The 27,907-nt window shown below is 40.2% G+C and overlaps 3 protein-coding genes across 3 annotated transcripts in view; 2 read left to right on the top strand and 1 right to left on the bottom strand.

Moving 5' to 3' along the window:
• Positions 1-692, top strand: part of itga11a (integrin, alpha 11a) — a 51,141-nt gene extending 50,449 nt beyond the window's left edge. The window contains exon 30 of the mRNA XM_031744474.2: positions 80-692. Within this exon, the coding sequence (XP_031600334.2) occupies positions 80-157 (78 nt within the window). The 3' untranslated portion in view covers positions 158-692. The remainder of the gene's footprint in view (positions 1-79) is intronic.
• Positions 693-6,053: 5,361 nt separating this feature from the next.
• On the bottom strand, positions 6,054-7,792 carry rxfp3.3a2 (relaxin family peptide receptor 3.3a2). The gene has a single exon (XM_031744473.2). The coding sequence runs from the start codon at positions 7,708-7,710 to the stop codon at positions 6,580-6,582; it is 1,131 nt and encodes a 376-aa protein (XP_031600333.2). The 5' UTR covers positions 7,711-7,792; the 3' UTR covers positions 6,054-6,579.
• Positions 7,793-8,593: 801 nt separating this feature from the next.
• Positions 8,594-27,907, top strand: part of LOC116323964 (A disintegrin and metalloproteinase with thrombospondin motifs 7) — an 80,838-nt gene continuing 61,524 nt past the window's right edge. Inside the window, exons 1-4 of the mRNA XM_031744472.2 lie at positions 8,594-9,328; positions 12,819-13,186; positions 19,697-19,880; positions 22,843-23,042. Of these exons, the coding sequence (XP_031600332.1) occupies positions 9,202-9,328; positions 12,819-13,186; positions 19,697-19,880; positions 22,843-23,042 (879 nt within the window). The 5' untranslated portion in view covers positions 8,594-9,201. The remainder of the gene's footprint in view (positions 9,329-12,818; positions 13,187-19,696; positions 19,881-22,842; positions 23,043-27,907) is intronic.

The raw sequence follows: 27,907 nt of genomic DNA, 5'->3' as shown, positions 1-27,907 counted from the left end.
ACAGTGCTCGCAATATTTGTAGCACATTTGTGTTTTAAGCATTACTTTTTATCTAACTTATCTCTGCTCTCCCACCCAGCTTGGATTTTTCCAACGGCAAAAGAGAAGAGAAGAGGATGAGCAGGAGGTCAACGGCAAAGTGGCAGAAGAGCGATAACGCAGGCTGAGGGCCCCCAGCAGACACCCTTTCCACAGGGGACCCGACACTCAGGGACCAATCCGCCTCCCCCCACATGCTCCCTACCGCTGCAGTGGCACCGCGTACACAGCTCCACACGATCATTATTGCTGAAGAAAGGCTTTTTCAGTGCACTGGATCTGTCCTGCGCCTCAACCCCTGACCCCCAACAATCAGCACTGTCACACTCACTTAGCATTCCTGCACTGTTGCGACATTAGGGCCTTCTGTGTCTGTCTTCCACTGGCCTGGATGTCATCTCTTCAGAGATCTTGGAGCTCTAATTGCCTCGGTTTCTGGCCGGAGCTCTGGTGGTTTTTCTGTCCGTTTTCTACAGAAGAATAGAGCCACTTTCAGTCGATCTGTTTCAAGATTTTCAGGCCACTATTTGCATTTCAGGCAAATGTTAGCCAGTCATTCTTTTGTCTTTTCCTGATGTGTAGGCTATTTATTTAACTCCTATGGTAAAGTACATGAAAAAAAAAAACCTCAAGGGTGTTTTCCCACCCAAAAGCTACAACAAAATGTAAAGCTCTTATACTGTATGTTAAAAATTCCAAGTTTAAGAAATTTTTATCTGCCATGTATTCAGTCAATTTGCGTAATAATTTATGACGACAGAAAACTGAACTAAAGTCACCAGAGAACAAAGAAGATTCATGATGTTTAACTTTTAGAGACTTCTTAATCCTTGGAGAAGAATCCTCTAAATGCATCATCTCTTAAGAGTTTGCTCGTTTTAAGATTAACATCCTGGGAATCATGCAGGGTGATTTTAAAACATTTGATGCACTTTTTACTTTGTATAAAATTAACTTGAATTTTGTAAATAGTCAGTTAGCTTTTTTATATCCTTTCAGTACTATAATGGTTTTCTGACAGTTTTCAGTGTGGTTCATGGCATTATTTTTTTTTTAAGTTCAGTAAGTTGGCTTTGTTTCACTGAACCTGTTACAGCTGCGTGCCTTTTAACATGCACTGCATCAGAGCAAAGGGTGTGCTTATAATATTAATGGGATTTTTTTTATTTACATTTGAAGCAATTCTTAACAGAAATGTAAGTAAACGATAATCAGAAGCCGTAAACATGAGTCCAGCGAATGCACAATGTCTGGAGTTGTTTTCTTTTTGAAGAGGTGTGAAGACCTGTAATATGCCTACAAATAAAACGATATAGGTCTATGAGTGTCTTTTTCACAAGTATCTGAGGGCTTTCAGCTGCATAGAAACAGGCCTCAACAAGCATGATTCCAATTCTTCACATACAGAAAGGAAGAACAGAAGCTGGGATTGACAAATAACAGAGAGAAAAAAGTAAATAGACATCCATCTGTTCATTTTCTTCTGTTCATCCGATTCAGTGCTGCGGGAGCACTGGAGTCTATCACAGTTGTCAAAGGGCAAAAGCCAGGAAGTAGATGGCAGGGCATCAATAGACATATTAAATCTTTTTTCTGAGCTTCACAGTTGAAGGAATATGATCCCGACACAAGGAAAGCCTTTACCAACTTCGCATTAAAACATGTTTTTATTTCCGAGCCTTATAATTAAACCGTTAACGACTAAATGAACAGACTGTTTGCTGTTTGATGTGTTTTGAAACATGACGTGTTTACTGCAGTTTTACTGCTGGAAATAAACCGTCCTCACATTAGTTTAGTAATCAGACACAGTTTTAATATGACCTCTTTACTTCTGCTACCTAAAGAAGCAATGGACAATTTTAACCTTTCACTATGAATAAGATGTAATGGTTATAGAATAATAAGAAAGACAAGTTCATTAAGTTCATCAATACTGTGCAAAAGTCTTTAGTCGCCCCTTGTTTCTTTATATTTTACCTTCAATGAGTCAGACTTTCATTTTTTTTAAAGTGCTCCTGAGCAATAGTTTTCTGAAAGGCTTTCAGAGTTTTTATTTGTGATGCTGAACAGTGAATCATTCAAGCATTAAAAATGCAGCCAACACAACCAGTGTTGTGTCTACACACAGCAGACAACTCTCTGTTATGTGAACCCATTTTTAAATTGTATCTTTATGCACTTTGTTACTAGCAGCCTGTCACAAAAACATATCATTTGTTCCCATTTCTTTAGCTGAACAAGCAGAAACATGTTAAAGATAACCCAGTTTGTGACAGATATAAAATGTTTATTTTTGCACCAACAAGGTGATTTTCAAAGAGCTATTAGCTGAAAACCTGGAATATCTCAGCATGTTGTGCAGTGTGTCCTTATATATTGAGGAAACTGGACAAGTGGAGGTGAAAAGAAGAAATGACAGGCTAAACAATATCTACCACAGGTGAACAGTATCTGACAGTAAGAATTTAAAAAAATGCAGCAAAGACCCAACACAGGGCCTGAGAGTTACATTTGACTCTCAGTTGATCCATCTACTCTTCACTGAGGCCTCATGGTCTCAGTGGAGAGTAGATGGCTGTCAAAAAGCCATCCTTAAGAAAGGAACAGGGGAAAAAAAAGTCTCGCCTCTCCAGAGCCCGGACCTCAACAATACTTAAGCGGTGTGGGATCATCTTGACAGAGAACAGAACAAAAGGCAGCCAACATCTAAAGAGAGCTTTGAATATCCTTCACGAAGCCTGGAGATCTATTCCTGAAGACTACTTAAAGAAAATAAAGTATTGAAGAATAAAGGTGAAGATACCAAATATTGATTTTCAAGATTTTTAGAACTGTAAAATCTCTGTTTTTACCTTATATAGTATATTTTCATTGGTGTTTGCACATTTTAATGGATGACTGCACCGGCTCCCATTCTCCTAAAATATAAAGAAATCTGGGGTGAATCATGACTTTTGAGCAGTACAGTACTTGTGATGAATTCAGGAATAAAGAGCAGTTTGAGAGAATAGAGTTAGAGGACTGTTAGGATTAAAACTGGGGGATTACTCCTCAAGAAATTGCACTTACATGGTGTATACCCAAACCCGAAGGAAATAACTTATGACGCAAAATTCAGTTTTAACATTGGACAGGGACAACTCCAGTATTCAAGAATAAGGGATCATTATAACATCCACAAGTGAAAGCAACAAATCATGCTCTTAAATTGGAGGACCACACTATTAACTAAAGACAGTAGCATAACCTCAATTTTACCAGACCCTCACAAACTCCAGCAGCCCATGTTTACTGTATTCCTGCTTGATTCAGTCCTGTTTCTTTAAATGTTCATCACTAATGCATAATATCAAGTAGGACAGGTCCTAAAGCCCATGTGAATATAGTTCGCTGTTTCTCTGACTAACAGTGAGAAAACACAAACAGGTAAATATTCACATCAGGGACGCCTGACCAGACTGGCTGAATTCTTTTGCTCGAAGACTATAAAAGTTTTTCATATCAGTTCCCATAAAGTTGATTAATCATCAAAAACTCAAGAGACCTGGTTATGCTTCTGTGCGTCAGGGGAAATACTGAAAGTCACACATACTGGGGGTTAAAGGGAGCCCAACAACTATATTTTTCAGTTAAAGATAACCTGCTGCTAGCTTCATATTTACTCTTCTCATCTTTGCCAGAAAATGAAGAAGATAGAAGTATCTCCCAAAACAATGACCTATTTCTTTTATCAGCCTAAAGCAGTACTCTGACTAACTCTGTGTTCTACATTCATTAAAGTGTGACTTATCGGATTCCATATTTCCTTTTATGCAATCAAGAAGAAATGCCTTATGGCCAAGTCATTGAAACTCATGTACGTTTTATATATACGTGTGTGTGTGTGTGTGTGTGTGTGTGTGTGTGTGTGTGTGTGTGTGTGTGTGTGTTCTTGAGGGTCCTATGGAGTATCTTTGCTTTTCCCGGGACTGCATTCTTCTGCATGCTTTGGACCCCTTAAAACCAACTCAGCATCATATAAACACCGCGTCTATCTGACTACTGTTTCTGACCATGCACATCCCTTTATAACCAGTGTAACCATGTTCTGATGGCTGCTTTCAGCAGGATAACACATTAAGCCATGATGAGAAATTCACATCATGGGTTTGCAAATGTGCAGTAACTGTGTGATGCTATCATGTCAATATGAACCAAAATCCCTGAGGAATGTTAAAGCTGTGCCACGGAGAATTAAAGCAGTTCTGAAGGCAAAAGGGGATCGAAGCCAGTACTAGCAAGATGTACCTAATATAGAAGTCAGTAAATTACACAAAATATCAATAAAAAAACAAGCAGGCCAACCAATAACTGAAATTAATAGAATAAAGTAAGAAATTTGCATTTTATTAAACAGCACTGATTGCATAGCCACCTGTTGGTCAGAGCAATTTAAATTCTACAGGTTTCTGCCAGGCTTAGGTGCTGTCAATACATCAAAATAAATTTGAATCTATAAACACAGAAGAATCATTTCAAATGCTTCATATTGACTTAAAAAACATAAATAACTAAACGAATTCTAGAGTGTTTACATCATATTAAGTATTTTGTGATAACAGATTGCATTCAACCAGCGGACGCATGGGCACAATCTGGCATCAAGAGTGCTGGTGAAAGCATATTGATCCCCGAGGAGGAAAAGCCGCAATATCTGATAAAGAAAAAGAAAAAAACGACAGAGGTAGCTAAAAGAAAACAGCCTCACAAACACAGCCCAAGGCAAGCAGCAGAATATATTACCATACAATGTAAGTGCGGTTATATTAACATATATTACCACATCCCACTGTAAATGTGGATTAGTAGACAAGAAATATGAAAGTCCGAACATTTTCACGAAAATTAAGTGACTTATTTTTTGTGAAAAAGTGGAAATAGGTGCTCGTTTTTATTCAGTCAAGTACAAAATGTATTAATTGGGGTTTCTTCCTTTTTGCCTGTGGCCACAACAAAGCAAAAATAAACCTTTATTGCAGGAATCATCAAAGGAAACCTGCAAAATGCATGCTTAGTTTGAACAGTTTGCTCAAATCCCAAATGCAAATGAGCACGCGTCAGTTTGCTGAAATGTTTCCTCACAGAAAAAAAAGTGAATTAATAATTCATTGTTATATCAGCGCTTCATTAAATCTTGCTGTCCTGGTAAAGATGATGGCACTCAGAATCTAAAGCCCCCCTGTGGATTGTGATTTTGGACTGTATGAATTCATTTTGACTTGACTAATTAGATTGTCGACACTAAGATTAAAGAGCGTTCATGCTTACAGATTCCCAGCACTCATCAGAGAAAAGTTGGACACTCTGGATCATACAGCTTCCCTGCAGGGCCACAGTAAACAAAGCAAAGAGGCTGCAGGGTGGGAGGAGGATGAAGGCAGGACAGAAAATCATTAGCACACAAACCTGGCACCGGTGCCCGTTGCCTGCGGCCTGCGGACTCCCTCAACCTCGAGCTGGCCAGCATTCTGTGCGCTGAATCGTCTGACGAAGATCTGCGTCACTACGGCTGCCAAAGCGAGTGCTGGAACCTCTGCAGCCATTGTCAGCTTATTCTCCTGGGCTACCCGGGCTTGCCCAGGGTTTGTTTTTTGACATGTGCCAGGATAGGAATTCAACATTTACAACAGAAAGGACTGAATGTGATGAAAAGCGTCTTGGAGGTGCTGACACTATATAATGCATTTAACGTGACTTCTTTATTTTATTGTAGCCGTTGAGCCATTTCCTGATTGACACGAGTTGAAGCTAAAGGATCAATTCATTTATTATTGGGACGATAAAAGAAAAGAATCCACCTTTAGAAAAGCGTAAGCACAGGACAGCAAACTGGTTACACACTTTTTGCCGACTGGAAAGAAAAATTCAGCGTTAAAACACAGTTTTAGTTTATGTCAGTTTAGGTGAGAAAACAAATAATAGACTCTCCTCAGCGCATACACTTTTAGAACATGGTTTGTTTTATTTTCACAGACTGCAGGCTCACTATACAGTACACGTCAGTCCTTTAAGAGATGCCTCAGGACTGATGAACATGGCTTTTTTTTTTAAATTAAATCATAGTAGCAAACACGATCAAAACCACTGAAAATTAAAAATACAAAAAATACAATCAAAATCCCCCAAACCCCCAACCTAATGTCCCCAGCTGGATTTCCACTCGAGGACGTTCTCTCTTCCCTCTGCTGTCCCGTGTCTCCCTCTCGTCCCGGTTATTTCTTGTTTGTCTTTAACAATCACGACAAGGAGAAATGCGAGCTGGAGAGCAAGACTGGGAGAAATTCAAAGTTTAGTTGTCACAGTGAAACAAACACCACTCTGCGCCTTTCTGAGTCGCGGTGCAAAAAAAAAAAAAAAAAGCACACACGGTGTGAATCTGCGATGCAAACCCATTCAAACATCTAGACTGGAACAGATGCGAAAGCGTTTTACGCGCGCGTAATGAAGACAGCTACAGGTGGACCACAAAGCGTCGTCTTGTTTATCATGAGGCTACAGTTAACGAGTATACGGGAGGACTTTAGAGGCTGATAAACCCTTACGGTCTATGATGGACAGCGTGTACTCCGCATTGTCCATAATCTGGAGAGGCGCGGCTCCCTGGGTTTCTGCCTGTGTCATGGAGCGCGTGGCGCAACCTTTCGTGGAGGACGGAGTGGAGGCTTTCCAAAACAATCCGCTCAGCATCTTCCTGATCTCCGGCCTCATCAGGCAATAAAGCACCGGATTTAAGCAGCTGTTTGCGTGCGCCAAGCACACGGTGACCGGGAACACGTAGGTGTGCACCATGTAATACGACGTGTCCCAGTTTGCTGCGTTAAATTTGACCAACACGCCCCAGAAGGTGATGGCATGATTTGGCATCCAGCAGCAAAAGAAAGACAAAACTACTATAGCCACAGATTTGGTGACTCTAGATCTCCGTTTAGGGTTGCTGCTGTCCATGCTCCTCAGTCTGACGAAGCGCAGCAGCATCAGGTAGTTAACGGAGACAATGAGCATGGGGATAATGAAAGCGATCAGGATTTTCTGGATGTGATAGAGGGCGAGCCAGTCGTGTCCTTCGGGAAACTTGAGGAGACATAGTTTTTCGCCAGCCACCACTGTCACAGTGGAGAAGACAGCTGTTGGAGCTGTGGCAACTGTCGCCGCCACCCACAGCACCGCGCACACCCACTTCACACACCGTGACCTGCTGTGCGCCTTTTTCTTCAGAGCCGAGGCGACGGCCAGGTAGCGGGTCACGCTCATGGCGGTGAGGAAAAACACGCTGGCGTACATGTTCATCACAGTGACCGAGAGGACGATCTTGCACATGGCGTCTCCGAACGGCCAGCTGAAGTCCAGCGCGGTGTCCACAGCCCAGAAGGGCAGAGTGAGAACAAACTGGAAGTCCGTCACTGCCAAGTTGATGATGAAAACATTAATAGTGGACCTCTTTCGACCTTGTCGTAACCTCATTAGAAAAAAGACGAGGAGGTTGCCCACTAAACCCACCGCGCAAACTACAGAGTACACAACCGATATGAGTATCCTCAGGATGGGGGTGCCATCCGCGCTCACATCGATGTCTTCGAGCACTGAACTTCGGTTGAGCGCTCCGCTGTGGTTAAACATTTCCTCCATCATGAAATTTATAAAGCTGGACTCACAACATTTTCTTCTACGATGCACCCCATGAAAAAAAGCCCTTTCATCTCTATTAGATGCAAATTCGTAGTCATAACACCTCTCTGAATGACAGCTGACCAGAAACCTGCTTTTATACAGGTGTGTCGCTCCTCTGCTGAGCCACGATTGGTCGAGTGAGACGTGACAGAGATGATTACGGTCCCGGTAGCTCTTAAGGAAGAACAGGTTAAATTTCTTGTTATAGTTTATCCGCCAGCTAAAGTCTTATGAAGGAATGCATTTCTCACAGGAATCGTGCGTAAATGCGCAAAATAGGAAAAGAAAATAAATGATGAAAATTAATTTTTATCCAGACAATTCAAACGAATACATCAATCAAGATGTAGATCTATTTTCCATTTCTTCCTGCCTCTCTCACCCGGTACACCTGTTGATTTCTGTTCACGCGCTCCAACACGCCCCGTCTTTGCAGACACAATAAACCAAGATGAGCGTGCCTTCAAAAATGCCAACGTACTTCTTAAATGCTTTCATTATAATTATTATTAAATGAATACTATAGGTCAAAACTGATGGCCAACATGTAGAACTTTCGTAAGCACAAGCAATAGAGTGACATTTTTCTTCCACTAGAGGGAGCGCTTACTTTGGAGAGGATAATAACGGTCGAACATAGAGTTTGGTTACATCGTGTTTCACCTCCAAATAGACATAATTCTTAATTGTTCCAGTTTAGCTTAAGGTGGTAACACATTTGGGGATATAACTGATATAGATCTGGGTTTTCCAGATGTGTTTTGAAATCAGGAATCTCTCGAACTCGATGATGTCAGTCGCTGGTTAGTTTTTTGTTTTTTAAGACTTTACTCGGGCTTTTCCCACAGTTCCCACTGGGAAACACTTGTTTTTATGCTTTGAACCTCCGGTCAAAACGTACAGAGCGCGACCCCCGATGCGTAGTCATTTGTCTTACTCCAAGTGAATGCAACAGTCTGGTCCTCATCTGACCCACTGAGAACCCGAATCACCTCAAGGAACTTCCAATTGGACTGTATCTCTGTATCCGATCTCTCGGAGTAGCATTCCCCTTTAAGCCCTCCAGCTCTCTCTTGAGCCCATTGTCTTAAGTCCACCCATCTGTGGGGGTGGCTCTGCGAAAGTTTTCACAGCAAAGTTTTAAGCTGTCACTGGCTGTCGGGAGGAGGCTGATGGAGGACAGGGGGACCAGCAACTTGTAAGCAAACATTTACACCGACATAAAACAAAACACACAAAAAAAAAGATGCAGCAAAAGCCCCCCGCGGAGGCAGACAATGCTCAGGCCTGAAGTGAAGAAGTTTGTTGTTGCTGTCACAGCGTAAGTGCACGGGCGCAACAAAGCGAGAAACGCACCCAGCACAGATGGATTTGAACTATTTGAATTGACAGTCGACGCGGTGTCAGAAAGGCGTTAAATGTTTCGAAAATATAAGTTACCGTCCTGACAAAATGACCCGTTTGCACTGCGGGCTTCACGCTTTCGGACAAAGAGCGTCTTCCATTCACTTCTTCATCGCGGTCCTGGTGGTCCTGGAAAACTGCAAAACTTTGGGATTGGGATTATCACATGAACCAGGTTAGTGAGCCTGAAAACTAAAGTATTTTAAACATTTTCAGATTCAAACACATTGAATGCCACCACACTCTCGTACACTGCCTGCTTTTGTTGTGCGCATTTGCTCCGTGAGTGAATCCAGTCACACTCCTCCCTGATGAGAAGCCAGCTGGAACTTATGCTTACAAAGTTTGGGGACAGCCATAGCAATTATGCCCAAACTTTTATAACCAAGTGCGGTAGAGAGAGCTGTTTCTGAATGAATCATCAGAGGCTGAAGCCTGGTCCGCCCTTGTTATAGTGCCCTTGATCAAAACGCAGAATCCCAGTGCAGTGCTGCTGCCGTGTGACTGACACTGACCTCTGACTTCAGTAGTCAAGGGCAGGAAACAGAGTTTCGCTTAAGGGAATAGACAGGATGCATTATTGTTATTCTCTTAATACACCCAGTTTCAACAGAAAGTGTATTAGCTGTTCCAGTGGATATCATCACATCAGAGGATTAAACCCCTCATGTCTGGTAGGAAGCACCCCCTGCCTTCACTTCATGCACTTTCATCCACTCAGACTTCCCGGGTTCTCCAGAGATTAGGCAAACAAACAGATCAAGAAGTGTGGGTGCACTCTGTCTCATCCTGTACAAATCAGCTGTGTGCTCTTGAGAGAGAGAGAAAAAAACTAGCTACTGTTTGGCATTCTAGGCAGGGATGACTCACTGAGGGAGGGACCTGTCAGATAGTGATGTTTCAGGTGTTAAATGTTTGCACAGGAGTTATCGACATCTGTCTGAAACTGTTTCCCAAATTAGAAAAGCACTTTGATAAGCAAAGGGCTTCCGCTTGACAGTGTTTAAAGACATTTTTTTTATTCTTACCTACTTGTAAGACTATAGAATAAAAAGTAAATTAACTGAACCTGATCAGTGTTGTTCATTTGTCTTAGCAAATCCTAAAAGAATCTTAAGGATCCCTACTTTTATCACAATCACTCCACTGAAAAAAACCTTATTTTTGATGAATGTGATGGTTTCTGATCACCACGAATCCACAGCCCAATTCCTAAGGAGAGTAACTTGCTGGTTGGCTCACTCTAGATAATATATATATATTTTTTTTAAATTGCTTAAAGAATATCTTCTTAAGGTCACAAGAAAATATAGATATCTTCTTGCTGCCTTAACAAAGGTAGGAATGGATATGCAGTCACTGCTTTCATGAAGAATGCCTTCCATGCCTTTGTTGTGCATTGTTAAGGCTACAAGAAGATATTTATATTTTCTTTTGACCTTAAGTAGAAGATAAGATTTTTTTTTTTTCTCCAGAAATCTCTTGCCATCAGTAATACACATAAATGAAAACCAGTCAAGCCCATTGCTTTAGGCAGCCATGTCTTTTACACTAATTCAAATCCATCCAAGACTATTTGGCATTTGTAGCTGGTCAAAACTTCATAAATAAAAGCAAAAGTGCGAATTAAAGAAGTGCATAGCTGGAATACTCAGGCATGTGCTAAAGTGAGAATTCGATAAAATAATCGTACAGTATTAAAGTGCCAATAAAAAGGTGAAAACTCCTCAGTCAGACATTTCAAATATTTGTCCAAATCATCTACAAGTGCTGTATGCTTGAAAATATTTGTGCAGATAATCCTGTGCAGTGCAGACAGGGTAAGAGCTCCAGTCAGCAAGGCTGTGTGTAATCACTCCTTCATTTCCCTTGAATGAGATAAAGCCAATAATGATAGTGTGAGGGTTTGCACCCTTGTACTTTGAGTTGCACAGAATAAGTGAAAGAATGTGAAACAGATAGTAGCTGTGATTTTTTTTTTTTTTTTTTTGGACAGTGGTAATAATTGTTATTTAATTTGTACAGTGCCCATCACATGGATAAAAACATCAATATTTCACAGTGTTGTTATCATTAAAATTCTTATCACTGAAAAAAAAGTTGTAATTGATTTATGACCCACCTTTAGTGCAAATATACCATTAAAATCATTTTAATATGCAACTTTTTAAACTCTTCTCATGAATTTTAAAACACGTGCATATTGTCGTGTGTGAAACAAGGTTTATGGGGACTCATAACTAAGTACTACTTCTATAGGATTTAACAGGGTAAGTAGCAGCCAAGCTATGCTATCAAATGCAGTTGATTAATTGATCATCAGCAAACATGAATACCTCTATAAAAGCAACAGTTTTAGCAGTTTGTTAAATTCTCTCCAGGAGTGGACATCCTGACAAAGTCAAACAAAATCAGACCTTGCAGGTGCTACATCTCAGATTCTACAGGCCTCCATTAGTGTGTTAAATGTTCATGTTCATGACAGTTCAGTGAGAAACACACAATATGAGTATGAGGTCTTTGAAAGGGTTACCAGGAGACGGGAGGCAGCATATCTTAGGTCTGCAAAGGTGCATCATCACATGGCACAAGACTTCTAGAACGATGTGGTTTGGACAAACAAGATGAAATGGAGATTTGGACGTAACGCACAGCGGCACACTTGGCAAAAACTAAGCTCAGCATATCAGCATGAATACTTCATACCAACTGTGAAGCACGGTAGTGGAGGGGTGATGATTTGGGCTTGTTGTGTAACCACAAGACATGGCCACTTTGCATTCATTCAGTTAACCATGAGCTCCTCTGAGTATTTTAGAGTGAGAGCAACAGCTAAAGCATGGCACAAATTACGTCATGAAGCAGGATAATTATCCAAAGCACAGCAGCAAATTAAAACAGAATAGCTGAAAAAGAAAAGAAAATTAAGGTGTTGAAGTCCAGACCTCAACACAATAAATGCCTGCAAACCTCAATAAACTGAAGCAATGTTTTAAAGAAGAGTGGGCTCAAAATTCCTCCACAACAATGTGAGGGTCTGATAATGTCATACAGCAAATTACTACTTGAAATTGTTGTTGCTAAAGGTGGTTCTTCAAGCTACTGAATCATGTGGTGTACTTAGTTTTTCACTGGACTGCATGGAGTCCTGTGAAAAACCCCTTTTTCATGTGACTGTATGTGGTGATAAGCATCGCAGCTGTGGGGGGTGTACTGTCAGTGGATACTAGACATACACAGTGATTACTGAGTATTGCAAACTAAAAAAAGAAAACACTGTTTAGCAAGGTTTAGCTAGCTACAATGAAATTGTATGGATAGAAATAAGATGAAAAAACTGCTCATCCTGCTTCTTGAGGCACAGTTACTTTAAATTTTGTCACACTGCTCTCTCTGCAACGGACAAAGCTATTCCAGATCAGAGCAAATGATGGTTTGTGAAACTTAGTCTTCCAACAACAATGCAAACTATTAAACAGGAGAGTGAAGCGTCAAAGAATATATTTTTAAGAAGTGCTGCATATATGTCAGTTATATTCAAAGATAAAAGTGACAGATTAGCACATATGGGTGTGTTTAGAGTTTCCGCAGTTTTGTTTACAGCTTTGCAGCCACATGATTGTTTAATTTAATAACGAGTCTTCTTCCCACCACCGCTTTTACAGAAAGATTTCAGGATGACTTCCCTTTGTACGAGGTGGTTCACCCTACGAGAGTGGATGCCAAGGGTCACTTCCTGTCCAACTTCCTGTCTCACCATGCTCGCCGTTTACAGCGCAGGGAAGCCTCAGTGGAACCAGCAGGACTAGATCGCATCTTCTACCAGTTTTGGCACGGCGGCCACAACTTGCACTTCAACCTCACTCTGAATCCTCACCTGCTGGCTCCGGGCTTCATGACTGAGACGAGGTTTGGTGGCCTGAAGGGGGCACGGATCAAACCTGCTGGATCCTCCCAGTGTCATTTCTTGGGTGAAGTGTGGGATGATGCCATTGTGAAAGGGAGCGCAGCTATAAGTACCTGTGATGGCCTGGTGAGTGGATAAGCAAACTATTTAAAATTGTTTGAAAAGCATAAGCAGGTGAGGTGACCAGGCAGCTGTCATCAGAGCTGGGTGCAAGAAGAAGTTATTTCCAAAACTGTGAAATTTCATCTTCACTTAAGGGTCATTTAAACAGCAACATGCCCTGGTGTGATTTTTTTTTTTTTTTTTTTTTCCAGAAAAAGTTCAGTCCATATATATTTTGACAGTGACACAAGTTTTGTTTTGTTTTTAACCTGTTTATGAAACTCATTCCTATTATGGTTATATAATGGAAATGGACATAATGTGTGGACTCTGTTTTAATTTGAGGGCATTCATATTCAAATTGGATGCAGGGTTTAAAGGTTTCAGCTCCTTAACATGTGCCACTCTCTTTTAAAGGTGACCAAACGTAATTGGACAATTGGCTCAAAGGCTATTTTATGGGCAGGTGTGGGCAATTCTTTAGCTATGTCATTATCAGTTAAGTAGATAAAAGCCCTGGCATTGATTTGAGGTATCATGCTTCCATTTGGAAGATTTTGCTTTGAACAAACAACATGCAGTCATAGAAGCTCTCCATGCAGGTGAAACAAAGCCATCCATAAGCTGTGAAAACAGAAAAAACCCATCCAAGAAATTGCAACGACATTAAGAGTGGCAAAATCTAAAGTTTGGTACATACTGAGAAAGAAAGAAAGCACTGGTGAACTCAGCAATGCAAAAAGACCTGGACGTCCACGGAAGACAACAGCGGTGGATGATCGCAGAATCATTTCCGTGGTGAAGAGAAACCCCTTCACAACAGCCAACCAAGTGAGGGAGTCTCTCCAGGAAGTAGGCATTATCAAAGTCTACCATAAAGAGAAGACTACATGAAAGTAATTACAGAGGGTTCACTGCTAGGTGCAAACCATTCATAAGCCTCAAGAATAGAAAGGCTAGATTGGACTTTGATAAAAAAAAACACCTACGAAAGCCAGCACAGTTCTGGAAAAAAAAAACATTGTTTGGGCAGATGAAGCCAAGTTCAACCTGTACCAGAATGATGGCATCTGTTAAACATGGTAGAGGCAGTGTGATGGCTTGGGCGTGCATGGCTGCCTGTGGCACTGGGACACTAGTGTTTATTGATGATGTGACACAGGACAGAAGCAGTCGAATGAATTCTGAGGTGTTCAGAGACATACTGTCTGCTCAAATCCAGCTAAATGCAGTCAAGTTGATTGGGCGGCGTTTCATAATACAGATGGACAATGACCGAAAACATACAGCCAAAGCAACCCAGCTGTTTATTAAAGCAAAGAAGTGGAATATTCTTGAATGGCCAAGTCAGCCACCTGATCTTAACCCAACTAAATTTGCATTTCACTTGTTGAAGACTAAACTTTGCACAGAAAGGCCCACAAACAAACAGCAGCTGAAAGCCGCTGCAGTGAAGGCCTGGCAGAGCATTAAGAAGGAGGACCTTTTAGACTTGAAAGCTAATTGTGCTTATCAGCCTAGAAGACACTTTGAAACCACAGCTAATCCCACATTTATACACAACGAGTGGATATGAAGAGACTCAGCCATATATAGAATATATAGATGTATATTGGTTGTAACATTTTTTAGAGATTTGCATTGCACACATAATAAGGATGCAGCATTTCCCTGATTTGCAGACGTTCTCATGGGAGCGTATTCCATCAGACGGAAAATTGTGCCTGATGCACTTTATTTTATAGCAGGGTTTAAACTTGAGTATTGTGAGCAATGGAGCCCGCCTTTATATTTTGTACTAAGTTTATATTGAACTTCCATTTTTGTCCCTTTGTCGCCACAGAAGTGTCACTCTCATGGGTGCATTTTTTAAAATCACGGAGCAATCCTGCAGTCCGCATCCTGCTCTGTCTGCGTTTGTTCAAAATTAGGCCGGTGATTTATGCTCTCCACTGTGTCTGTAACAGATGTGCGCTCATAAAAGAGAGATTATTTAGACCACAAGTAGCTACGGTGGGCATGATTTGCATTCAGACCACTTAGATCCTTGACACTACATTATCACAATGCTGCAGTCGTATTTCTCCAAATTAGATCTGGACCAGGGCTTTCAAAAGATACTTACTCACCACCTCTCTTTTCTCTGTCTGAAATTTCCAAATGGAGATATTATTCACATCGATCACAATAAAAAATAATCACAACATAGATCACTATTTCACGTTTATTATAATATGCTCCAAACTGTTCTCCATTTTGATTTGTAGTTTTAGAAAGAGAGCACTTTTTTTAGATTAGCTAGACGCTGTTTAGCCCTGTGCCTAAGTGAGTGTGTAAACTGCAGTGCATGTTTTGAAACAAAGGTCAGATCTCAAAAGTGAAGCGTTACTGTCTTGTAATGCTGACAGACTGATGACTAACAGTTGTGTATAAAAAATCATTCAGCATCAGGTTATCAGGTTTCTTAGTTTCTCAGACGAGCCTGTCTGACACCAGTAATCATGTTCAAAGTCACTTAAAGGACCTTTTGTTGATGGTTCTGATGCTTAAACAAGCTGTCCTGACCATGTCTACATGCCTAAAGGCATTAACGAGTAGTCGAATAGCTGCATCTAATGAAGTGGTCAATGAGTATCTACCCATTTAGCAGAATTTCCACGCACATGTAAACTCACTCTGGTTTAAACATAGTGTAATTAATAGAGAAGCCCTCTAAGGTCACATGGATGAAGTTCATTATGTTCTCTTGCTGAACATGACACAAGAAGAATTTGTGTGATAGTAAAAGCCAAAAATGCTGTCTTATTATTCAGCTCAGGGCTGAATTACAATAAAATGAGAAATATTTTCCTCCCAGAAGACAGGTTCCTCTTAAAAAGCGATCATGTTTTCTTGCTTCTAATCTTCACCCACATCTTTATTTACTGGCAGGACTGCATATTTTACAATGCAGTGCTTTGCAGCACTAGTATCAGTCAAAAACTCTTAGGTATGTGGTATAATAACATTTATTTAGTGTAGAAAAAACAAACTAAATAAATTATTTTATTTAATAATTAGTGGTACTCTTTACTGACATTTGGGGTTTTTTTAAGTCAGAAACACATCAGCAGACATATGGTATCCACATTGCTGGTGTTCTGCCAGCGCTCCGCCTCTCTCCTTGCATGATTTGGGTTATCTGCCTGTAGATAAAGAAACTAATGTCCATACAGTAAGTAAAATTGAAAGTTTTATTTCTTGGGTAACTCGCATACATAAATGTGTGTTTTTCAACACTTCAGCATGTTGATCAAAACACAAAACAAACTAAAAAAGTGCAAAATGCTTTTGCCAGTTTGCAGACAACCACAAACCATATATAAAAGACTGACACAGCCAAAGTGATGTCACACATTAGTTTGTGAAATCCTGTTTGAAACCAGATGTCACATCTGGTGGATCTGAGTGAAAAAATTCGAGCGACACTCCACACTCGCACGATAGCGACTTGACATTTACAAGGTTGGCCTGCCCTAAAGTACGCCCTGTTTATCGTTCTTTCCAAAACGAATGCATCCATGTTGTAATGAGTAAAACTTTAGGCCAACAACTGAAGCCATAATTTAATTAGGAAAGTGTTTACTGGGGTTTTCTCATAGACTTTTATACAACGACTTCTTTTTCACAACATGAGGAGCTGCTCACTGCTGGCACTCACCAGAAAGAATGCAGGTTCAAAGTACTGATCTTTAGCACACAGTCTATGCAGGTAACTAATTATTGTGGTGCAAAGCAGCAAGTAAACTTCTGCCAGAACCTCAACTTGGTTCTCTTGCCAAAGCTCAGCCTGTCTGCTTTTGGTAAAACACAGACAGAAAAGCTGATTCTGCCAGTGATGAGATTAAGAGTATTTTAAATATTGAAGGCACTTATTAAGGACAGTTTGCTTTATAAGAACAAAGGATATTGATGAAAGTAAAAAAAGTTTCCAATGTGATCCTTTTTTCCTTTTTAAAAGCTGACTGATATTACAGATGAAGAAAATTTGATAGAAAATTCAGTTACAGATCTTTAACGTCGATAGAGTCGATTTTACGTACGTCATCTTCTTTGATTGTCTGCAGTTTATTCTTCACATTCAAAGCTGAAGTGCTGCACAAAAGAGCATCTTGCAAAGGAGTCCCATAAGTCCTCATGTTTTAGATCACAGCCAGAAACCTGCAGTTTCAGGACGGTTTCTTCCTGTAGTTGTGACACTATCATGTTGACAGTATACAACACTTCCCAAATGACTCAAAACTTCAGATGAACAAGCCTCCCTTTCTTACTGAAATATATTACATAGTTATATGTAAACTATGTTATTGCCCTCGAGATGCTGTGTAAGTTTCCCTCCCAAATACGAAATCAAAAAAAGATTATTCCAACCACAATATTTATATTTCCCGGCATGACTATTGTTCTTGCCTCCGTGCATTTCCTTCAAACTGGAGAAAGAGCCTCCCACACAAGACAAACACCAACTGAGTCAGAGAGAAAGAAAAGGAGCTGGGCCGAAGTTGTAGATCAGCCTCCATACGCACAGCACCATGGTCAGGCTAAAACAGCTTAAATGGTATGCAGGTATTTCAAAATTGTCCAGATTTCCAAATGAAACTCTGTTACAACAGAAACGTACTTTAATGACTGGATTTCATTTCACCCCTGATTTACTGCACTGGTCCAGTGAGCACTGAAATTGTTATCCATCGAGCTGTGATTGCATTTATTAAGACAAGAGACAGATTAAAACAAGAACGTGTTAGATTAACTGACGTGTTTAATGGCTTATTTTACATTTCAAATGTTGCATTTGAAGGTTCTGTGTTATTTACTCAACCTGTTACCTGAGTCAGTACACTTGACTCTAAGTTGGAATGATGCAGCATTTTGGGAAATGTCAGCACCACTGTTTATTTTCTACACTTTATTTTTCACTTGCACGCTTGCACGTTCTTCAATTCCTGCAGTGCAAGGAACCATGACAATAGCAGCAATGCATCCTTAGCAGAAGAACCAGCTGCTCTGATTCTGCTGTGTGCTGCTCTGTTGACGTCTGCCTGTCTTTAAGAAGCGTTCTGTCATGACTCGACCAACACACAACAGCCAACCTTTAAAGCCAGTGTATCTTTGATATTGTATTTTTTTGGAGATGGGATGAAAACTATTTTTGCTGCTCAGCTTTTAGTGTGTAGGCTTCGGATAGAACGGCCAGCCCTTCTGCCTGAGCTTCACTTGGACACTGTGTAAGATGAAAAAGGGATTAACTGGAGCAGAGGGTGGATAAGAATTAAATATAAGACAGCGATGGTCAACAGGGGGCCTAGGGGAATTTGGTTTTGGCATAGTGCCTGCACGATTTACTATGCAGTTGCTTAAAAGACATTTGATCTTTCCCCCGGCTCAGTCGTACGACAGAAACATTATGACTTGGGGCTGTTTTTGCTGTTTCAGTGGGAGCTTACTCGATGTGTTTTCATGTGCTTGTACATTTTTATTCACTAGTCTTCAGTACTGTATGTAATGTTTATATATATTAACAATAATATTTGTATTTAATTATATTAAATATTAACAATTTTTGAAAAACCGTTTTAGAAAGTACCACTTAGCGTGTTTATTCAGGCTGTTTTCTTAATTGCTTGTCCAATTCAGGGTTGTGCCAGGCTGGAGCCTCTCAGCTGTTAGTGGGTCAGAGGTGGAGTATACTCTGGGGCCAGTTTGCCTTTAAAAATGCAAATGCATCATTTTACTACCATAAAAATTAGGGACTTGGATTGGACACTTGCAGCACATAAAGAAAGAGGACTGCATAGTTAAAGAGAACTGCTTGGCCGACCTGCAGCCCAGATTTTGTTCCCACTGAAAACATTTGATACATTATGAAATGGGGGGAAAATGGACAAAGAAGGTGTGGAGAAGCTGGAACAAGAAAAAGAACAATTCAATTTCTAGAGAACTAGAGCAGCTGATCTCAGTTTCCAAACACCTGGCATGGTAAAGAGAAATCCTCTTGTTCCAACGTTTTTTTGTTTTTTTTGTCTTTAAAGATGTTGCTGGCTACATGTAGATTTTAAATACTTTGCAAACACAGTGTCTCCACTTTTTGTAATGCTCCAATCAAAATACTCAAAAACGGACATCTTCAGTTGTTTATGGTGTAAGATGATGTAAGTTCATTAAAGTAAGATCATTAAATATGGCACGGTGAGAGCAAACGCCTTATTGCAGAGCATAATATATAAAAATGCTTCTGATCAATTTTCTTGTCAAAAACTTGGATTAACTTACTAATTAATGTTGTATGCAGTTGTGTGATGTCTTGCCTACCCATTACATCCTGTATCTTTGACGACAGAAGAGCAAATCAAGAGCAATGTTTTGTTTAAAAGTGCCTTTGAAGAATTGAATTTTTTTTCTGTTTCTCAATATTTCAGCAGTTCGTTCTTTGGCAACAGTTAAAATAGTTTAAAGAGATTTGAAGAACTGACTTACAGCTCTTTGTTTCTTTAGACGGGACTCTTCAAGTTGTCTGATGAAGAGTTTTTTATTCAGCCTCTGGAAACATCAAGTGATGAAACATCAGCACCACAGGCCCATGCCATCTACAAACGGCATGTGTCTCCTCCCTCCTGGAGCCCAGTCATACAGCCCATCTCAGGGAAACGACCTTTCAACGGTACCTGTGGAACCAAAGGTAAATCGTGCACATTTACTTACATTAGCAAAGAAAGCACAGCATAGAAATTATACGTTTTTTAAAAAAAAAAACAGTATGTCAAACTAATGATTTGTAGTATAAACAGATGCACCAGAAAGCTGATTGTGTTCCGGTACTTCCTTCCCTGAATGATTGAGCATTCATGGAAACACATAAACATTACCGAAAGATTTTTTTCTGTAGTTAAGGCAAAGCTAATATTTGCTAATATCTTAAAAATGAGTGTGACAGGGTGTGGGTTGTGGCTCAGCTGCAGGGAAGGCGAGGAGCAGTGGGTTCAGAGTGTGGTGCCAGAGGAGGCTGACCCACGCAGCTGACCTCCATCATCTTATCATGTCTCCCCCATTCGAGTAGGCCGCTGGGACCTGTCGACAGAACTGTGCGTGGCAGTTTGAAAACTAAGTGATCAATGTTCGTACTGTAAAGACAACATTTGTGGCTAAAATGTAAGCCCTCACATTGCGTCAGTACATTACTTTTTTTCTTGCAAATACAGAAACCGCAAATTACCAACAGCTCCCAGTGTGATTAAGGTCAGAGTGATGGGCAAGTTTTTGGGTTTTTTTGTAACAGCAGTGGAGATAAGTACTATATTTACATATCTTAAGGCCTTAAATCTCTTTACTTGTTCAATGAAAATGCTTAATTTAAAAGTCAAAATACTGATAACTCATTAGCTACTAAGCACTGAATGATGAGAATGAAGATTATAACTAATCTCTTGTCTTTCATTTGTCTGCTGGTAATAATCTGCCGAGGTTAGAAGAATAAAGCCACTGAAATGCAGACGCTTGTAAACCAGCTGCTTAAAATTCTGAGTTGAATTAATTGGCCCTGGAAAAAAAACTAGATGTCCTCGAGGATTTGAGTTTTTGCTTTCAGAATCAGATTAACAACAACAACAACAACAACAAAATATCAGGGCAGAGTTATAGTTGTGCCTAAGTACTACTTTAAACACCAATCAAGCTCAGTTTTTTGTATTTGGAAAGATCAGAGTATGTATTAGCTTATTACTTGCTTTGAAATACATGAACTTCATCGCATCTTCCAAATTGCAAAGTAAATTACTTGTTTTGATTTCTAAAGAATCATAGCACAGACACATTTTCAAGGACAAAGAAGCTTGTGTGTGGTTTTAATTGGTAAAATACACATTTAGCATTTAGTTTGTCTTTTTTTTTTTAGCTTGCTGAACAGACTGATAAGGTCTGAACGTCGACTTAAACAGTTTCTGTAATATCAGAATTTTCAAATCATTAAGCGCGTCCCCCTCTAGGCCTGTGTTTAAATTGTGCACTTAATCACTGTATCGCTATATGTCAACCAGTCCTACAGATTTTTCTTTCTGTGTGGCTGTGGTTCATAAACTGCGAGGGTGTGTGAAGCACAAATATGAACTGAGAGTAAGTTGAATGAAGATGATTTATGTAGGGGAAATGCCTTATTATTTCACTAAACCTTCAACTTAGTTTCGTTGCTTATCTTATGACCGTTATATGTACATTTATATACATATAACCATGATAGGATCATGTTTTGAATTGAAGACTTTTTTGGCTTCTGAAGCGGGAAATGGAAGAAATGGTTTGAGAACAACTGCTCAAGCTATTTTCAGCTGCTTATTTATTCAAAGAGCTCACTACAGCAGATTGTTCCCTATTTGGCAGCATTTTGATGTTTGCTGCTCTTTTTGATGCAAACAAAGGATTTGTGTCTCCTCTTGAAATCAGGACTAAGAGACTTCCGCTTGCTGGGTCTTCCTTGATGTCATGATCTTCGTACAGCATCTGACAGCAGACTCATCTCTCTATCTCTGTCCAACTCATCTAGATGTCGTTGGGGACAGCATCATCACTCACCTTTTCTCACTCAATATGTGATTATACACCACTTTGCATTTAATCGCTAGCTGTTATTAATCTCTGGCGCTCTTCCATAACATGTCTTTTGTTCTGTCTCCCTGCCCTCACTCCCTACCAGTCACAGAGAGAAGGGGGGCGGTTCCTTTCCACTGCTGCCAAGTGCTTGCTCATAGGAGGTCATCTGATTGTTGAGGTTTTCTCTGTATTGTTGTAAGGTCTTTATCTTTATTTATAGGTGCCTTGAGATGACTGTTGTCGTGATTTGGCGCTTTATAAATAAAACTGAATTGAATTGGCTATTGTGCAAACTGCTACATTACATCTGACATACTCCATGCTTCACTGCACCCTTAGATTAATAAATGTTTTTGGCTTTCTCAACACAAAATGCTAACCATTGCATCCATGTCAGTTTGAACTCATTGAAAAATAACACTACGACTAGAATGATCTGATTCACCCTGTAAGCCTTAGGAGTGGTCTGTGAACTGAGGTGTATCCGGTAATTCTCATTAATCTCTAAGGCTGATATTTCAGCGTCATCATAGCCACAGTAATGTGTGTGTGTGTGTCTGCTGTTGGTCTGCCCACTGTGCTTCCTGTCCCAGAGTACGTAAATGTTAAAGTTTTTGACAATATACTAAGGAGGATGAACTTGACTTTTTTGACTTTTTGCAGCTGACAAACACAGTGGCCTTTATTGTGCAAACAAACAACACGTGACCTTTTCTCTGAGCTCTCTTCACTTGTGTTCATTTGTATGCCGTGTTTGTCATCCGTATGTCTGTGTGTGTCTGGCGGTTGCTGCCCAAGTGCTAAGCATTTTCCAAGTGTGCATGTGTATATCTATCATACGTGTTTTTGTCTAATCCAATAAAGACATGATCAGAAAATACTCAGAAAGATCAGCTAGAGATTACTGAAGAGGATGACCAAGGCGTCTGTAGGCCAAAGGGCAAAGATTTGTATAACAGCACTGTGTAGTACATGTGACAAGGTAAAGTCACAGTTAATGTTTGTTCTTGTGTGTTGTGTGAAAGATTTTAATATCTATTTATATTTTCCTTCTGCAGATTATCATCAAAGCTTTAAAGACATTGAGAGACAGCGGGAGCGTTGGGAGCGCAGGCAGCAGAGAAGGAGGAGAAGAATTCGTCAACGCTCTGTCAGCAAAGAGAAATGGGTGGAAACGCTGGTGGTGGCTGACCCCAAAATGGTGGATTATCATGGGAGCAAAGCTGCGGAAAGCTACATACTTGCTGTCATGAATATTGTAAGTATTTGATATTAATAATAGTATTACGCTACAGGTACAGGCATCAACAATGAAGCGATGACTGCCAGCCTGTATCTTTATCAACAGACTTTAGCTGAAGCAGTAGCTTAATGTGCCTGTGCAAATGCAGCGTTTCCTCCTTTGAGATGCTCTGCCAGCCCCTTCCTGCAACAGCCTTCAGCTGCTGCTTGTCTGAGGGTCTTTAAAAAGCATGCTTCACTGGGCTGAGATACGGTGACTGACTTGGCTACTGGATAATAGACCATTCACTTGCCTTGAGAAGCTCTTGGTGGGAGTGAGAAGGAGGACCCAAGTGCGGACACGGAAGGAAACGAAACTGGGTTTAAACAAAAAGCGAGCCGTTTATTACGGCTGGTTAGACATGAATACAAAAGTAAAGCAAAAGGCGATCAGCAGGGTTGAAGACGAAACTAAAAACTAAACTGTAGTAACCATGAACACAGACATGAACATGATTCTGACCAGGAATGTGCAAGAAACTATGATGATGAAGAAGAAGAAACAAGAACATGAAAGATGAACACGACCTGAGCAGAATCATGAAGTCCATGAAACTTGATGTAATGTGGAGGGAAGGAAAACAGACGACCTAACAAAGACTGAATGAAAACACGCAGACTAAATACACACAGGAGGTGATCAGGGGAAGTGGAAACACATGGAGAAACAGCTGACTGGAATAAACATAATGACACCACAGGGGAAGTGAAACTAAACACATTAAACATGGAAACACCAGACTTTTCAAAATAAAACATGGACAGACGTAGACATGAAAACACCAGCTGGACAATTAGAACATAGAACACGTGGAGACAAACGCACAGGCATAACTGAAAGTAAAACACTGAGAAAAGACTCATAACTAAGGAGACATAGAAGAATCTAAACTAGACTTAAAACTCAAGGCAAACTAATAATAATACTAGAACTTAACATCCTTTCACAATAACATAAGAAATCACAAATACAAAAATAAACTCTGGGTCGCAGACAGTCCCTGACACTTGGGTATCTTCGGCAGTTTACTTCTATGTCATTATCCATTTCCAGTGTAAAGCAACACCTCATCCCATTTGGCTGAATCTAAAAAAGAAACTCTTGCCTCTAAATAATTCATCCTGCTACTTCTGTCAGCAGTCACGTCATAAGTAAACACTATTGACTCTGTTTCACTGGTTTCATTGATTGAAGGCTTTGCTAATGATACACCTTTCTCTTTGAGAGTGTTCTCGACTTGGCTAGACGTTGCGAAGGGATTTTCTTAACCAGAGACTGAATTGTTCGATCATGTGGTCTTTCAGGTCTTTTGGTGTTGCTGAGCTGGCTGACACGTTCACTCCCTTTTAAGAATGTTCCAGATTGTTGATTTGGCCTTCAGAAGATTTCTCACTCATTTACTTTGGTTTTTCGGTCCTCTTTACTTGTGTTGACATCTTTTTGGACCTCCTATGGAGAGTTCCAGTGATAAGTTACCAAATACTAGGACTGGGCGATATGACCCAAAATTCATATCTCGATATTCTTTAGCTGAATTGTGCAGTCAAAATGTAAACTAAAAAGACGCTGAGCATAATAACAAAGACAGATTTCACAGCTGCTCTGTTCCCAAGTTCTACTGCGTGACTGAAGCCTTAAGTTTGAAATCCGTTTCGTAACCGTGTCTCTTAACAGGTGCCATTTGTGGTCCTTATACACACACAATACAGTAATATTACGTTGAAGCACAGTAGGTATTACTCCGCAAGGCTCCTGGCTACGGTAGCCGTAATGCTCCGACAATCCATCAAGCGGTGCAGCTTTGTAGCTTACAAAGGTCGTGCTAAAACATTTTTTGACAGATTGCTGAGTGCTGTGTATCACATAAAACCAGTTTGCGGTCAGTAAGCACAACTAGAATTCATGCATAAGGCACGGTGTCGATTTTTGACAGCTGCATGGCGCCAACGCGTTAGAGCGGTTAGCTCGTTAGCTCGTTAACGCCGTCCAGCCCCACGCACGGGGCGATCCGCAGTAACTCATTAACGGAGATTTGCCGCGTTAATGTACTTATGGCATTAACGTCATTTTAACGAGATTAACGCTACCAGCACTAAGATAGTAATCTCCAAATGTTTTCTTTTTACCGACCAGCTCCTCTTTGATAGCTACCATGTTTATCTTGTCGCTGCCTGCAGGTGAAGTGATGGGGGAGGGGGAGTTGTGTTCAGTGAAGGAGAGAGGCGAGGCAGAGTAACGTTGCGTAGAGACAAAAGTGGACGAAAGAGAGGCAAACTTGCAGCTCCGCAAGTATAATTATAACGTAACATATACTATATCGATATAAACGATATTGTCACATCTCATATCTCGTATAAAAATATATCGATATATTTAAAAACAGTCCTACCAAATACTGCTTCTCAATAAATCGTCCAATTCATTTTGTACCTCTGAAAATGGGGGACTATCTATAAAAATGAACAGTTATTAATGTAAGTAGGGAGGACACAGCCGGGCCATTTTATCTAACCCGAAAGGGGATTTGTGTCTCCAGGGAATGTGTTAACCACTACACTATGGAGGCAATACTGGACAAATGTTCTGATAGATTTAAATTAATATTAGCACATAGAGGAATAGTTCCAGAATTTATTTTAATGTAGAGTTGAAGGATGAATATGTGCAACGATTTGATTGAAGGTTTTCAGATTTTCTTTAAAGCATCATGATGAAAAGACGTTTTTTTTATGTCATGCCACAACTCTGCAATCAATGTTATTACTATATCGTATTCATGGGTCTAGTAAAGTGACTTCACTATTATTGAGCAGCGCATGAGGGAGTTTTCCAAATTAGTGCCATGTTAACTCAGACCGCAGCACCTGAAAGTTCTATCAGAGGACATAATATCAGGAAATGCAATTCACTGACAGAAAAGGACACAGATATACTGACCTAGCACACAGTAATACAAGGAGGAAGCAGCTATTATTCTCCACATCCTCCTGCGGTTCTTTTTTAAATTTCTTTACAGTGTTACATAGCAGCTTACATAGCTTTGAACTTTAAACGCCCAAACAATTCAGTTTTGCAAAAACAAGCTTGCAGAGCTTCAAGGGAAACGAACCGTTCAAACAATGTCATCATCTTCCTCATCCGCCAGTTGCTCCATTGTCTCCTCACCAGCGATGTCTTGAAATTGTCAACCATGCAAGAGGCTCGTGTTTTCTGTCTTCTGCTGTTTTCTGTCCACACAGAATAAGGATTTAGGAAAAAAAACATAACCACAGCGCAGCCAATCGAATGGAAAATCATTGTATATTCACAAGGATGACACCCTCGTATCACTTTGAGCTAACAGTCGAGCGAAACATTAGCACTTCAGGACTAAATGTAAATGCACAGCACTCTGTGGGCCGAGGGGAAACGCGTTACAACAACAGCACGTTGTTGTGGAGAAAAATGCATGAGCTTTAAAAAGCCACAGCTTTGTTTGTACTCACAAGTCACAGAATAGGAAAAAATGGATGAAGATGATATGTAATGATGATAAGGTTGTTTAACAAAAATGTTGCTGTTGTTTGTTATGTGCACTGAAAATATCTTTGAATGACGACAACAGTGAGGTTATAAAAAGAATTTTTGATGAATGAAGTCTTTTATCAGTGCCGGAGTTATTCTGTCTGAAGTGCCTCAGTTTTACGATTTGTACTGAAGGTTTAGTTTGTAGGGATTTTGTCCAGCATCAAGAAAATGAAGGGAATACGTCCAGTGACATGTGCTCTTTCTGCAAATCTGCATATGTATATTAGAGTCGTCATTCAGATTATAACTGTAGTTAGCTGTGTTGCAGAAAAAGTTGATATATGCTTCCTGGCATCATCACCACCTTGTAACCAGTTTTACTGACAAAGTATCTTTGCCATGTGTTACCTTCAAACAAGCAGTGAAATACATTTTAAATGATGCATTTCTGGATTTAGAAAAACTGGAGATTCACATGGTATGAACCATGAATACACAATTAATGTGCAAAAAAACATGCCGATGGATTTAAACTGGGGGTGAAAGTATAAAATAAAGTACATTATAAAATGAGGTTTCAAATTTTTTCCCCCTTTTAACTATGTTTGCTCAAATGTAAATGCTTCCCATAATCAACAGCATATTTCAGGGTTTATCTGTAAAACTGGTAGAAAACCTTCATTTAAAATGAATTTCCATCTGAATTACAATGACTTTCGCAGCCTGGATCAGTGGAGCAGTGGAACGAACCGCTCCGTATGGCATCCAATAAACAATCATAGTTACAGAATGCTTGTTTATAGCTATAGAATAGAGGTAGTCAAAGGCAGGAGAAAGGTTGACCTTTTTGTAAACAGGGGCAGAATGTGATTTTTGTACAAACAAGGAGCGTGTGTTTCGATGGTCTCCTCTCAGAGGCATTCATGGTGCTGTATGTGAGGAAGAAAATAAGGCAATATAGAGGGAAGAGTTGAATTCCTGCTTCACCTCTGCAAAACTAACCTGGTGCTAAGTTAGGAAATAAATGGTCAAATTCAGACACCCCAGTTCCAGACTTGTACTACATCCCGAAAAGTATACAGTCTGAAGCACACCATTTCTTTTTAACGCTAAAGCAATAATCTCCACCTGTTGTAAGCAGCTTTTCATGCTTTTCCCCAAAAAATGCATTGAAACATGCTGCTCTATCAGTCTCTGTTGATAATGATGCTTAGAGTTTTATATCCCAGCGAGTTCCTTCCACCTCTCAGGCCTTTTTTCATGCTTCTCATTTCTGGTTTCACAAATCAACTGACCAACAAAGATCTGAGGTGAGTTCCTTTCACGCTTCTCAC

This window comes from Oreochromis aureus, linkage group 1 (assembly GCF_013358895.1).
Source record: "Oreochromis aureus strain Israel breed Guangdong linkage group 1, ZZ_aureus, whole genome shotgun sequence".
NCBI lineage: Eukaryota > Metazoa > Chordata > Actinopteri > Cichliformes > Cichlidae > Oreochromis > Oreochromis aureus.
This window is presented reverse-complemented; position numbering and strand designations above follow the sequence as displayed.

Bases quoted from the DNA above. Each gene is read 5' to 3' on its own strand.
- rxfp3.3a2 (XM_031744473.2), bottom strand. From the start codon at position 7,710: ATGATGGAGGAAATGTTTAACCACAGCGGAGCGCTCAACCGAAGTTCA.